At 44.5% G+C, this 13,838-nt stretch overlaps 1 protein-coding gene across 1 annotated transcript; it reads right to left on the bottom strand.

Annotated features, from left to right (window-relative positions):
- Positions 1–232: 232 nt before the first annotated feature.
- Positions 233–13,825, bottom strand: Psmd13 (proteasome 26S subunit, non-ATPase 13). The gene is made up of 13 exons (XM_006977188.4): positions 13,588–13,825; positions 12,398–12,476; positions 9,584–9,618; positions 9,444–9,499; positions 9,154–9,197; positions 8,881–8,967; positions 6,690–6,861; positions 5,715–5,794; positions 5,505–5,630; positions 2,638–2,700; positions 1,418–1,498; positions 1,171–1,287; positions 233–653 (listed from the first exon to the last, which is right to left on the bottom strand). The coding sequence occupies exons 1-13, from the start codon at positions 13,680–13,682 to the stop codon at positions 558–560; spliced, it is 1,131 nt and encodes a 376-aa protein (XP_006977250.1). The 5' UTR covers positions 13,683–13,825; the 3' UTR covers positions 233–557.
- Positions 13,826–13,838: the final 13 nt, after the last annotated feature.

Here is a 13,838-nt window from a genome sequence, read left to right as displayed (position 1 = left end):
TGTCGCAGTGATGCCAGGAGGTAAGCGTGGGTGCCTGCACCTGGGAAAGCACTGAAGAGGACTGCAAAGGAACCAGCGCCTCCCTGTCCGCCAGGACGGGACGCTCTGCCTGCTGGCAAGCCCGTGTGTGGTGGGAGGGGAGGAGTGAGGCTAAGCCCCACCAACCTGGGGCTTCAGCTGAAGTGTTCCTCTTCAGGCACAGGCCTGCCCGAGAACAGAAGTGTCCGCAGAAGAAAGCAAAGGCATTTATTATAGGAGCATTCTCAGACCACACTGGAAAAGGTCCACTCAAGTGGACTGGGTGGAGACTACTCTGTCCCTAGTCCCATTCTTGCCCTTCCTCATCACCTAGAGTTTCCCTCCCACCCCACAGAGGAGCCTTCTCCAAGCAGTCAAACCCCCATCAATGAAAGATCTCTGCTTTTATAGCAAGAACAGTTCCCACTCCTAGCAGGATCCCAAACTCCATCCCAATTCAATAGAGATCTCTGCTGACGGTCTCAGGGGCCACAGAAATGCCTTGCGAGGCGAGGCAGGGTCCGCAGGACACGGGGGCCCTAGGTGAGGATGTCTTGGGCCTGGTGTTCCACCAGCATCTCCATGCTCTTCACATCAGTGCACCACAGCTCCAGACGGTCCTTCATCCCCCTGATCTAAAGACAAACCAGGGTCACATGGGTATCAGGCTACAAGGGAGCCGCAGGCCCTAAGTGGTGGAGCTAAATCTCTAGTTCTTTCTTGGGAAAATGCTAAGGGCAACAGAGCTAAAGGTGGAGGTGTGACAGAATCACCGTGCCAATTCTTATCACAAGGACATTCTAAAAACTCACATGAAAGAAAAAGAATGGAGGAAATCACAGGATTAAATGACTAGAAAATATGAGTAAGGATATGGGATTAAGTCACAAACCAGGAACACGTTTGATCAGAGTACCAATTTTAAGATTAGAAGGCATCACCCGCACTGCCAGCACTGTTGTCCTGGTAAGCCTCTAAATGCAGGGTTCAGACCTCGGGTGTGCATTACCGAGGTCTCTACAGCAGTAATCCCATCTGCAATACCTCATGTGGACTAGTGTCTTCTTCCTACATGGCTTCTGTCCACAGGAAACAGGACAGCATTGGTATAACCCAAGTCCACACAGGTGGGCAGGAGCTCAGTCTTCTTACCTGCTGCAAATCCAGCACGCGAGGCTGCACCCAGGTCATATGAACCCGCTTGTCCACTTCGTCTATGCTGCCTCTCACCAGCCCCACTGAGAGTGCCTTCATCACCAGCAACTCCACCTGAGCAGAGGGGCTTGCATGAGACACGCCGGAGCACAGTGCTCAAGGCCAGACATCTGCCGGGGGGTGGGGGTGGGGTGGGGGGGTGGGGAAGCTCTGCTGTGTGATAACCTACGTCCAAGAACTATACCTTGTTCACAGTGATTTTGGCACTTTTGGCAATTTCTTCAAAAGTGAGTTGTCTGTGGTTGGCAGGTCGTGTGAAAGTCATCTGAAAAACAAAACCATTTTTCTAAGCAAAAGTGGTCAGAGGATTTTTTTTTTTTAAGAATTTTTTGGTCAAAAGTTGAGAGTTGTTCTGTGGGCATGGTTGCACACGCCTTTAATCCCAGTACTCAGAAGGCAGAGATGGGCAGATCTCTGTGAGTTGAGATCAGTTTGGTCTACATAGCAAATTCCACGTTGGGGTCAGGATGACATAGTGAGAGCTGTCTTTAAAAACCAACCAACCAAACAAACAAAAAAACAAACAAACAAAAAAAAACTGCTGGGTGGTGGTGGAGCATGTCTTTAATCCCAGCACTTGGGAGGCGGAGCTAGGCGGATCTCTGTGAGTTTGAGGCCAGCCTGGTCTACAGAGTGAGATCCAGGACAGGCACCAAAACAACACAGAGAAACCCTGTCTCAAAAACCAAAAACCAAAATAAACAAACAAAAAAGCTCTGAAGATACAGCAGATTATCTTATTTATTAGCCCCATACTTAAGTACTCATGTTTTCCTAACCTCGCGTCCACTACAAACAAGTTGGAAATGCTCAGGGGGGGCTAAAGGAAGAAACAAACTGTAGAGGAGTCTGACAGGAACAAATGTGCACTCCTTGACCAGGTAGGTGAGGCCACCAAGTCCCTTGTACAGGGACCACTTTAGGAAACTGGAAATGCGCGCTGCAACTCCTCCAGAAGCTCACGTGCTATGGGAGAAAACAGAAAACTACATGGACAGAAGGAGTGTGTCACAAGGTTAGCGGCAGGAAGAGACAGTGGCTTCAGGCTACACAGGCAGGATGACTTGTGAAGTGTCTAAGGGAGCCTGTCTCCCAGGCCAGGGAGATGGTTCAGTGGGTACAGGCACTTGCTGTCAACCTGACAACCCACAATTCGATCCTCAGAGGGAGAGAAGTGACTCCTGTGAGTTAGTCTCTGACAGCTCCCCCACAAAGAACAAACAAACAAACAGCCCTGTAAGGTCCAAAGTCAAACGTAAATGAGCAGAGGCAAAGGGAAGACACAGCTAAGAGCGGGGGCGTGAGGAGGGAGTACTCAGGAGAGGCGGGCAAGCTCACAGTGCGCACAGCTAGCCCACGAGCACTGTCAGGTACCAGGACAGGGACCCCTGGGTGCTTCCTTACCTCCATAAGGCACAACAACTGGATCTTCCTCAGAAGCTGGGCCTCGTTGGCTGCTAAGTCAGGCTGGGAAGCACAGAAAGACAGAAACACGGGCTCTGAAACTCCACTCTGGGTCAACAGAAGAAACCCGGCAAGCCCAAGCACTCTACAGTGTTGGAAGCTGAGGCTCACTGCTCCAACTGATACTAAATCCCTTTTTCTCTGAGAACTTAAAGAAGTAACTGACTTAGGGGTTGGGGATTTAGCTTAGTGTTAGAGCGCTTGCCTAGCAAGCTCAAGGCCCTGGGTTCGGTCCTCAGCTCCAGGGGGGAAAAATGTGGTGGTGGTGCAAGCCTTTAATCCCAAAACTTGGGAGACAGAGGCAGGTGTATCTCTGTGAGTTCGAGACAGGCCTGGTCTACAGAGTGAGTTCCAGGAAAGGCACCAAAACTACAACAGAGAAACTCTGTCTCAAAAAAAAAAAAAAAAAAGAAGTAACTGACTCTGACTCACAGGCTGTCTCCTAAGACAGGAGTGTCTGAAACAGGATTTACACTGGTGTTACAAACACCACAAACAGGAACCTCTAGACTCCTGGTGGAGGCACCACCAGCAAAGATCAAGTCTTGTGTCTCAAAAGGTTGTTGAGTGGCACTGCCTGCTGGTCAGCACAACACAAGCAGAGTCTGCTAAAGGTAGGCAAGGCCTAGTGGCTTCCGCTGAGTCAAGAGCCAGTGATAACCTCACAACAGAAAATCTTACTGCCGTGAGAATGAAAACACATTCTTTACCAAGTCTGCAGCTGACATGACATCATACCTATGGTTCCAGCACTTTGGAGCTGAGGCAGGAGGATTACTTGAGCCTAGGAGTTCAAGACAAACCCAAACAACATGGGGAGACAATGTTTCAGAATAAAAATAAAAACAGGTCATCTTCTGCCAAGGAAAGTTTCAGTAGGGACACTTCTGTAGACAGCCCTGACTCTTTTCTTCTTATAAATTGCTACAGCAAGCCAGTCTGTCTGTCTGTCTGTCTTTCCTTTTTTTGAGTTAGGGGGTCTCATTCATTATGTTGCCTAGGCTGGTCTTCAAGTCCTAGTCTCAAGCAATCCTGACCTCAGCTGGGACTAGAGGCATGAACCACAGTCCCTGGCTCCACCTTCCTTTGTCGGGGAAATGTTTTGCTGACATGTCAACCCACAATCAGACTACAGTGAAGTCTTGCTAGATCTGGTGCTATCTTCTCAAAATCCCTTCACTCATCCCCACCCCACTCTATTACACATACATTTTACAAGTTTGTTATTAAACATTAGGAAAGTTCAACGTTTCAGGAAAGTACAAGAAGAATGTAACTGTAATTCCTACCACACTTAATATTTTAGAAATATTTACTTCTAGTAACTTCATTTTAAAAGAGATGTGACTAGGCTGTGAGAAGGATCAGAGATTAGAGTGTCTGTCATATGAACAAGAGGACCAGACTTCAGATCCTCAGAAGCCCAGTGAATGCCAGGTGAGCCACCAGGGGGCATGGCTGCTTACCTGTAATCCAACCTGAATAGGCAAAGGCAGGGCTCTCCGGAACAAACTGGCTAGCAAGACTAGCCAGCCAGGCAAGTTCTGGCTAGTGACAGACCCTACTGCTGCGGAAAACTTGTTTAACTATACAAAGATGTGTTGCATTTGTGTTACTATGTGAAGATGTGCTGCTGTTTTATCTTGCCTGCCTAAGGCACCTAATTGGTCTAATAAAAAGCTGAATGGTCAACAGTGAGGGAGGAGGTGTGGTGGGACTTCCAGGCAGGGAGAGTAAGTAAGAGGAAGAATTTAGGCTCGGAAGAAGAAAAAAAGAGACACCAGGGGCCAGTCAGCCAGACATGGAGGAAGCAGGAAAAGTAAAACATACAGAATAAAAGAAAGGCAAAAAGCCCTAAGGCAAAATGTAGATGAATAGAAACCAATTAAACTGGGTTGGAGAGATGGCTCAGGGGTTAAGAGCACTGGCTGCTCTTCTAGAGGTCCTGAGTTCAATTCCCAGCAACCACATGGTGGCTCACAACCATCTATCATGAGATATGGTGCCTTTTTCTGGTCTGCAGGCATACATGCAGGCAGAACACTGTACACAAAATAAATAAATATTTTTTTTTTAAAAAAGAAATAGTTAAATTAAGTTAAAAGAGCTAGTGGGACAAGCTTAAGTTTAGGCTGACCATTCATAATTAATAATATGTCTTTGTGTCTTTATTTGGGAGCTGGTTGGCAGCCTAAAGAAAATTCCAACCACACCTTATCTCAATGAATAAGGTAGAATGTGACTGAAAAAGATTCCTGATATCAACTTTGTGCCCCACATGCACTTACACAAATATGTGAACATGCACAAACACATATGAATGCATACTACACATATAAACATAAGACAAACGCAAAATAAAGAAACAAAATAAAAAAGGCTTGACTTACTGTTAAGCACCTTTGACTAACTACTACTACTTATTTTGGCTTCTTTATTCAGTGTCTATCCCTGCTCTGCTCTCCTTGCTACACTGTGCCCCTGGGGACAGCCTACTCATGTTGATCCTACACACTTTTCAGTTCAACAAGTGTGCTAAGTTTCCTTTTCCTCTGTTTCCCCTATATCTCTTCACTCATTCAAGATCATACAGACACCACTTCCCTTGGGAGGCCTATGACGTACCTTACTCAGCACAGAGGAGCACACTGTGCCTTTCATGAGTGACTCAGACCTCTAATGCTCTGTTTATGGGAGATCCAGCCTGGCCTGCCAATGTTCTATCTATGCCTAGATTCTCCTGGGTATCTGGTGAGGCTTAGTGAATCCTTGTTGGAAAAGTAGACACAGGTGTACATAAAACCTACCTGCTGGCCCCAGGCAGACTTCAGTGTCTGGAACCTATCTACATCACCACTATTGAAAGCATATAGAGTGTCGATCAGCCACTGCCTGTCGGTGTCCCTCAGTGAATCCAGCACAGGGTGCATGAGCTGTGGGGACAGAGACAGTAAGCTAGCACAAAGTCAAATTTTCTCTTCCCACACTGTTAAGGAATCAGTGCCAGGCCAACTTACAAGTTCTCCGAAGTTAAAAACTCCCTCGCCAAGAAGTCCAGCAAGCCCCAATGTGAAGGCTCTCTCCTGTTGCTCTGACACTACAAAATGACACAGCCAGTCATGTCCCAGTCTCGTTTGGCCTTATAAAACTCACATAACCATTATCAGAATGGTTCTAGTACCAACCCCAGTATAAGCCACCTCCCTCTCAAAAGTGCTGGAATTCAGGCTATACTAGGAACCATGTATATGTAAATTTGGTAGAAATACCACTTGTATTTACTCCATAGAGACATGCAATCTATTTTTCTTTCAGCTTGCAGGATTTACTGGAGTACTAAGACCTTTTACCCCAATCCTGCCACTCAGCTGCCTCACTGTTATACCAGTCTGCAGTACTTTAGACTAGAATGAGTCTGCTTTCTCTTCTCTTGGCCACAGCAGTTGCTTTTCTAAGTATTTCTGTTGAGATACAGAAATCAAAGCTTTACCAGCATTTTTAGGAGTTGCCAGTCTTCTTACCACCACAGCACATTCAAGAAAATACTGAAAACTTCTTTCAAACACACCCTCCTTTTATTTTCATCAAAACTCTACTTTTCCTTCTCGTCTCAGATTTTCAAAAGACTCTGTAATTTACTCCCACAGTATGAACTCCTTATAGAGCAAAGGTCTCAGCTATGGGGATTTCATTTGCCCTTCACCCTGTAGAGGGTTGGAGAGGCACATCACTACAATACCTATAGGATCTGACTTAGCTACTAAGATGGACCTACGGAAGAGTGAAGGGGCTGGGAAAGTTGAGCTTGCATGGGATTTGAATTAACACCAGAGACGCACAGGATGTAAAATCTAAAATGTACACAATGCTTTCCATTTTAAAAGTGATGAGCACCTGACAGAGCTAAGACCTCCCTTCAGCACCTCATAGCCGCTATGCTCAGCCAAGGACTCCCTGAGTGCCAAGAAGTGTGAGGGCCAGCCGTGTGTTACCTGGCAGATCCCTGATGTCGACACAGCCCAGAAACCGTAGAGCATCTTTATAGTAGGAGGCGTGGTTTCCGATTGTTTGGTAGTATTTACTGGAGAGATCATAGAAACGACTGTGAACTGACGTCACACCAGGGAGATTGTTGAGCATCTCTTCAACATCTTCAATGGTTTCCTATACACAAGAAGTAGAATTGCCTTCCAGTTTAAAAGATCTTTAAAGTAACACAAAAATAAAAACTCTAAGCTACCAGGGAAGATTGATAACATTAGTTAGACCGACTACACTAAAACGAAAAACTCTGGTTCATTCAAAACGCAGAAGAAAATATGAAGACAAGCTATAGACTGATAAAAGATGCTTATAGGATGTGTAACTGCACATCCTATAGGGGTAATGAGCAAGAAAATATGAAGGACACAGTAGAAAAACAGCAAAAGACAGTAACAGGCAATTAACAGAAGCAGAGATGGGAGTGGGGTTGCAACTGAGAAATGTCAAGTTAAACCACTACCACTTGACCTCCACTGGGTCACGAAGAATTAAATAGCGTGAAAACATCCAAGACTGCAAACAGGGAGCTTCAGAGATGCCCGTAAGGTTTTGTAGAACACCTCACACAACTACCTTCAGACACATACCCAGAGGACTGCCCAAGCACAAGGAGACCAGGCAAGAAATGCTAACATGAACAGCACTTGTAATACAATAAATGGCCTAAGTCTCTTTATAGAAGAACAGATATATATGCTGTAAAACACATAGACAATGGGATACCATACAGGGGTAAAAATGAATGGCCTACACATATCAACTCACAAACCTGGCCACAAAGCCCAAGGTATTTATATGTATCTCCAGTGATGGTTAACTTATTGATTTGAGAGGACCTAGACTCACCTAGGAGACAACCTCTGAGCATGTCTATAAGGGACTTTCCAGATTGGGGTAACTGAGGAAGGAAGACCCACCCTAAATGTGGGCACCATCCCAAGAGCAGGGGTCCTGGACTGAAAGAAATGAAGAAACTGCTGAGTACCAGCATCTCTTTAACTCTTGTTTTCCGATTCTCGACTCGATGTAACGAAACACTTTTTGCTCCTGCTTCCAAGCCTTCCCTGCTACAATGGGCTGTACCCCTCAAATTATAAGACAAAATAAACTTCATCCCATAAGTTTCTTCTTGTCAGGTATGTGGTGATGGCAACAAGAACAGTAACTAGTGTACATGGGTGAGATGGGCCCACTGGGGACTAGCACAGACTGACGACATATGGTCTGCCTGTGTGCTAGTCTACTCCTGGACCGGCTGAAGTCTAAGGGTGCCCATTACGGCACTCCTCAGTGTGACATAGCTTTCAATGTGTCTTAAATACCTCAAAACAAAATGTAATCAGGATGCATGTGATCTGGAACTAGGAAGCAGTAAGTACTTTTTAGGCCAATGAAAACATAAACACTTTCAACCATCACTTCCAAAGCAAAAGTCAACCAAAACAAAAGCACTTGCAGTCTCTAGATAAACATGGTGGACTGGCAATATATGTTGGTCTCACTGCTACCTCTATTTATGCCTGTCTCTCAAACTGGACAAAAACTTAAAAAGGCATAAATGGGGCTAAAGAGATGGCCTAGCCATTAAGAGTACTCATTGCTCTTGCTGAGGACCTAGCTTCAGTTCTGGCACCCACATGGCAGCTCCCATCTGGCTATAATCTCAGTTTCAGAGGATGCAATGCTCTCTTCAAGCCTCCATTGGCACTGCATGCATGTGGTGCACAGACATACATGCAGGCACACACCAAAATACATAAAACAAACAAACAAAAAAAAAAAAAACAAAAAAAAAACCTCTCTCTTTTAAAGGCATAAATACAGACAGGAAACTTCAACAACTCAAGAGGAAGAAAGAGGACAGGGAAACATATTGTCTGGCATGATGAAAATCCACAAGGAGTCCTGACTGAATGGACACAGGGAATACTTTTTGTTTAAGAGTAAACGTCTTATCAACAGCTCAACCTTAAATGGGAAAACAAAACAAGCAACCGACAAAACAGAGGGGTGGAATATATAACACAAGGTGGCAGCAAGCAAACAATGGGGACATCTAGGTTGGAATGAGGTCTTTGGTTTCCCCTGTACTTTATTTTAAAGAACAGTCAAAGAGGAAGCATCTATATGTGCTCTCACCTTTGTAGCCTGCAGATCTCCAATGTTTAATTTCAGAGCTCCGATAGCTGTTTTACATAAGATCACTGCTTCATCACTACTTTTTACCTGAAGAGATTAAAAAAAAAGGAGGGGAGGGGACCTCAGAAATGTAGGCAGCAAACTTGCAAAGTGAGCTGCTCCTTGGGCACTGACTTGACCCTAAAACCAGAAACATGACGTCTACAAATGTAGATATAAACCACAAATCATATATATATACACCAGAAAACACTTTTCAAAGTTCATATTCACCTTCTCACGAGTCTTTTCCAGAAAAGTAAGAGCCACATTAGGATCTAGAATAGACACAAGAACAAAGTCAGACCCACCACCAGAAGCTTTTTACCAGCTAAGACATCTTTAGGCGGGATAATCAGCAACGTTTCTCTCTCTGTGACAAAAATCTCCCAATATACCCTATGCTGGCCCGGGACTATGAGATCAGGCTGTGATCACTGCTTCACCCAGTGCTGGGACATCGGTGGGCATCACTAAACCTGGCCAATTTGGTACTTTCTATTACAAAACAAACAGAGGCTTACCGGTCATCTGTCTAACCACATGAAGAATTATTTCTACCAGGGACAAAGGGTTTACCCTGAAATAAAAACCACCAGTTTTTCAGTGTTAAAAAGCACCAATGCATTAATTTTCAAAGTAAAAAACTGAAAAAGGGGATTACCTGTGTTCAAATTCACTGATGAAGTTTTCATAAAGCTGCAAAACCGAAGACGAAGAATTAGTACAGAATGAGCTTCACTCTGTGAAACCAGACTCTGAAAGCTGCTTCTGTATAGAGAGAGGTGCAGCACTAAGACTGTCAAGTGCAAGTGTGCAAACCACAATGCCCATCACATAGAAAGCACCGCCTAAACCTCTGCTGAATGATGGGAGAACCATATCAGGTCTTATTGGAGTCCACATAAATTATTGCCAATGGATTATTGAAGAAAACCAGAGCTCCTAGCTTTGAGACTCAGAACACTGGTCTATAAGTGTTTCCTACATAGCCAGGTGGTAGTGGAGCACGCCTTTAATCCCTGCACTTCGGAGGCAGAGGCAGGTGGATCTCTGATTTCGAAGCCAGCCTGGTCTATAGAGCTAGCTAGTTCCAGGTCACCCAGCGCTACATAGAGGGACTCTTGTCTTGAAAAATATTATTAAAAAATAATAAAATAAAATATAATAATCAGGGGCTGGAGAGATGGCTTAGCAGTCAAGAGCACTGGCTGCTTGTTCAGGGGTCCTGAGTTCAATTCCAGCCAACTACATAGTGGCTCACAACCATCTATAGTGGGATCTGATGCTCTTTTCTGGCATAAAGTCATACATGTAGATAAAGCACTCATTTACATAAAATAAATAAATAAATCTTTAAAAAAAGAAACTTCTAAATATCAATTCCTACATTCTTCCCCCAAGGTGCTTCAAGTACAACAGCTGGAGCAGAGGGAAGTGTTCCTAATCAAACAGAATAGAGTTCCTTCAGATTTCGGAAGGCTATAGGCCTTCTAGAGGCCTGCAATACCAAATTTCTTAGCCATTCAGTGCGCACAAGTACCCCCTCAGACATGGAGGCCAGTACCACAGACACAACATGTGTGGCAAATGCTGAGCTTCTCAGATGCTCCTGGACTACTGGAGAAGACAGAACAAATGACAATATTCTTAGTTTAAGAAACACAGAAAGGGACTGGAGAGGTGGCTCAGTGGTTAAGAGCATGTGTTGCTATTGCAGAGAACCTGGGTTAAGTTCTCCCCCACACCCCCCACATTATGGTTTCCAACCATCTGTAACACCTGTTCCAAGGATCTGATGTCCTCTTCTAACCTCTGAGGGCACCAAGCATGCCCATGGTGTACACACACACACACACACACACACACACACACACACACACAAACACACACACACACACACACACACACACACACACACACACACACGGAGACAAAACATTCTTATACATAAAAGCTTCCTCAAAAAGAAACAAAGAAGGGGGGCATATCAGCTGAAGATTAGAAAGAAAGGAATAAATATAAACTATGTAACACTATGATACAGAACATGCAATGTGTCTGATTTACCATTTTTCCATATGATCGGAAGACAGAATGCCCAGCAAAATCTTTAGGTTTACAAGTGACTACAAATTCTTAAGAGTGGTAAAATGTCAAACTGAGAAGTAAAAACCCTAAGAAAATCTTAAAACCCCAGGAGGTGAGGTAGTAAGTGGTAAGCTTCATTGTGTGCATTACAATGTATTCAGGAGAAATAACTCAAGCTACCATTACATGCTAACTATCCCTTTCAAAATCAGATGATGACAGAAAGATTTCAGAAAAGAGGCTTGTGGTGAGAAAATTCATGGGTATTCCTCAGAGAATCTGATGAAGCATGAGAAAGAGTGTGTATTTCTATCTTTTCTGCTAACAAAATTCTAAAAGTGCTCTATTACGGAGACAACATATTACGCAGTCCCCCTCCAATTCTCTCACCTTTGAATGAAGAGACATTCTCTTTTCTATACTACTCTCAATAGAAATCTCTGAGCAAGTGGAAATAGCATGCATGTATGGCTCGGAGAGCTGGGAAGTGAGAGAAGCTGTTTAAATGGTCCCTCTCCTTACTAACTTTGCTGTATAACCCAGGCTAGTCTTGAACTAATGATCTTCCTGCCTCAAGTTTCTAAGTGCTGGGATTACAGGTATGCCACCGTCCAGGTTTGTTTTTGTTTGCTTATTTTTGGTGGTGTATGTAAGGCTCAGAAGGCCTTGTGGATGTTAAGCACGTACTTCATTGAGCTATGTTCCCAGCTCCAGGCTAAATTTTTAGAAACCAAGTCTGTTTCAATGCAGTGATTTATTAGCTGTGACCTATGGTGATTCATCTATGTCTGCTATTACATTAAAGAGAGAGAGAGATAGATTAAAAGTATTTCCCCAGTGCTGTCATAAAGAGCATAGTGCTTACAATATAGTCTTTGACACAAAGTGACTGCTGAAAAGATACAGCTTACTGTGACCACCATAAAGGCCATCTTTTTTCTTTAAAAGTTCATGAGCAGAGCTCATGGTAGCACATGCCTTTAATGCCAGCACCTGGGAGGCGTAGTAGACTGTGAATTTGATCCCAGCCTGGTCTACACAGCAAGTTCCAGGCCAGTCAGAGCCTATCTCAAACAAACAAACAACCCCCAAACAAATAGAAAACTACAAGCAGGGGCTGGAGAGACAGCTCAGAGACAGTTAACAGCATTTTGAGGACTCAAACTGCACTCCTAGTACCTCTATCAGCTGGCTCACACTGCCTGCAACTCCAGATCCAGATTTCTTCTGGTCTCCTCAGGCATCAACACACATGTGCGCACACACAACTCTCTCTAACACTCTCTCTCTCTCTCTCTCTCTGATGCACACATACACATTAAAATTAAACAAATAAAAGTCTGCGACTATACCCAATATAATCTGACCTAGTATGGCAAGTTATTACCTTAATGAGACCATCTCCTTGGGCAAAGCATGGGTCCTGCACAAAATCAAGCACCTGAAGTGTGAGCTGATGCCACAATCTAAAAAATAAAAAACAAAAAGCCCTTCAGACCCATAAACTAATAGGAAATAACAGATACCTTCAGCTTTGATGGTCCCATCAAGCATCAAGTTCTATTTAGGTCCTACTCCACAGTAGAGTAGTGAAAGCCACTGTAAAGTCATTCAAGTTCATTTCTTGACTCTGATACCTCTTGGTCACTTATCCTAAGACTCAGTTTTCTTAGGTAACAACGAAGAACATTTTTTTTTCAAGACTGCTTCAACACTCACTATGAATGTCAACTGGAAGAATTTTGCAATCCTACAGCTATATTTTGAACTCCATGCTCTCTTACTTATTAGCTGAATATCTCATGGAGGACAGAAAACTGATCTTCATCTCCTCATCTGTGGATGGGATGAAGGAAGTATGAAATATACAAATCTTTAGGACACTTACATAGTACATTTCACACAAAGACTAAAGACTAATATCTAATAGTGCAGATAAAGTGCTTTGAAAAATACAAAATGTTATCCCACACAGGCAGTTACGTACTAAACACTGAAGATTTTTCTCTTGAAAACACTAATAGAAAACTGTTGAACCATCAAAACACATGAATGTCTAAGAAAGCTCTAGATCAACGTCAGCAATTTGTAACTGCACTGAAGTTCACTCTGTTTCCAATCAAACTCAAACACTAAGAACCCTCCAGTGGCAAAAAGGCCAATGTGAAATATAACAGAAAGTAGGGGCAGTGGGGGACGAATCAACGGTTGTAGAATCAAGAAGAAATTACAGGCTGTAGACAATCACACCATGGCTTAGTTCAAGTTACCAGGGCCCGTGCCTCAAATGGGGTAGCATCCTAGCCTCAAAACTCTTGCTTGTTTGAATTAAGAGCTAGCATCACAGGCCAGCCCAGGGCCCCCCTTTAATCAAGACCATACGGAAAGACAAAGCTTAGCAGCCTGTCCCAGCCGGTAAAGTTGGAAAGCGGAGAGTCTAGATTCAGAACCCCGGCAACAGCTCTGTTTCGTTGGTTGTCGCCCCTTTTCTTCCCTATCCCCGACCCTCTCGGGACTGCTCAGAGTCTTCTGGCGCTCCCAGAGCCCTCTCCCTCCCGCCCACGCCTCAGAGCTCACTTCTTCGTGTACAGCTCCTCCAAACGGTGCCAAACGGCGGCCTGGCCCGGCCCGGAGCTCTGGCTCTGCTGTAAGAAGGCCGGCACATCCTTCATGATCGCAGAGAGCTGAGAACACAAACACCAAGCAGTCGGAACCGGCAGGGATGGCGGACGGAAGTGCTCGCTCACTTCCGGCACCGCGCCGCGCGGGGCATGCCGGGAGCGTCCCAGTAGTCCCCGCCGGTCGCGGTCGTCAAGGTAACCGCGTTC

This window comes from Peromyscus maniculatus, chromosome 1 (genome assembly GCF_049852395.1).
Source record: "Peromyscus maniculatus bairdii isolate BWxNUB_F1_BW_parent chromosome 1, HU_Pman_BW_mat_3.1, whole genome shotgun sequence".
Lineage (NCBI taxonomy): Eukaryota > Metazoa > Chordata > Mammalia > Rodentia > Cricetidae > Peromyscus > Peromyscus maniculatus.
The sequence above is the reverse complement of the archived record's forward strand: the minus strand, read 5'-3'. Positions and strand labels throughout refer to the sequence as shown.

Coding starts and splice junctions, on each gene's coding strand:
- Psmd13 (XM_006977188.4), bottom strand. CDS start 13,682: ATGAAGGATGTGCCGGCCTTCTTACAGCAGAGCCAGAGCTCCGGGCCG. Junction 6,862..8,880: donor GAGATCTGCAGGCTACAAAG/GTGAGAGCACAT, acceptor TCTTGTGTATAG/GAAACCATTGAAGATGTTGA. Junction 1,288..1,417: donor CCAAAATCACTGTGAACAAG/GTATAGTTCTTG, acceptor CCCTCTGCTCAG/GTGGAGTTGCTGGTGATGAA.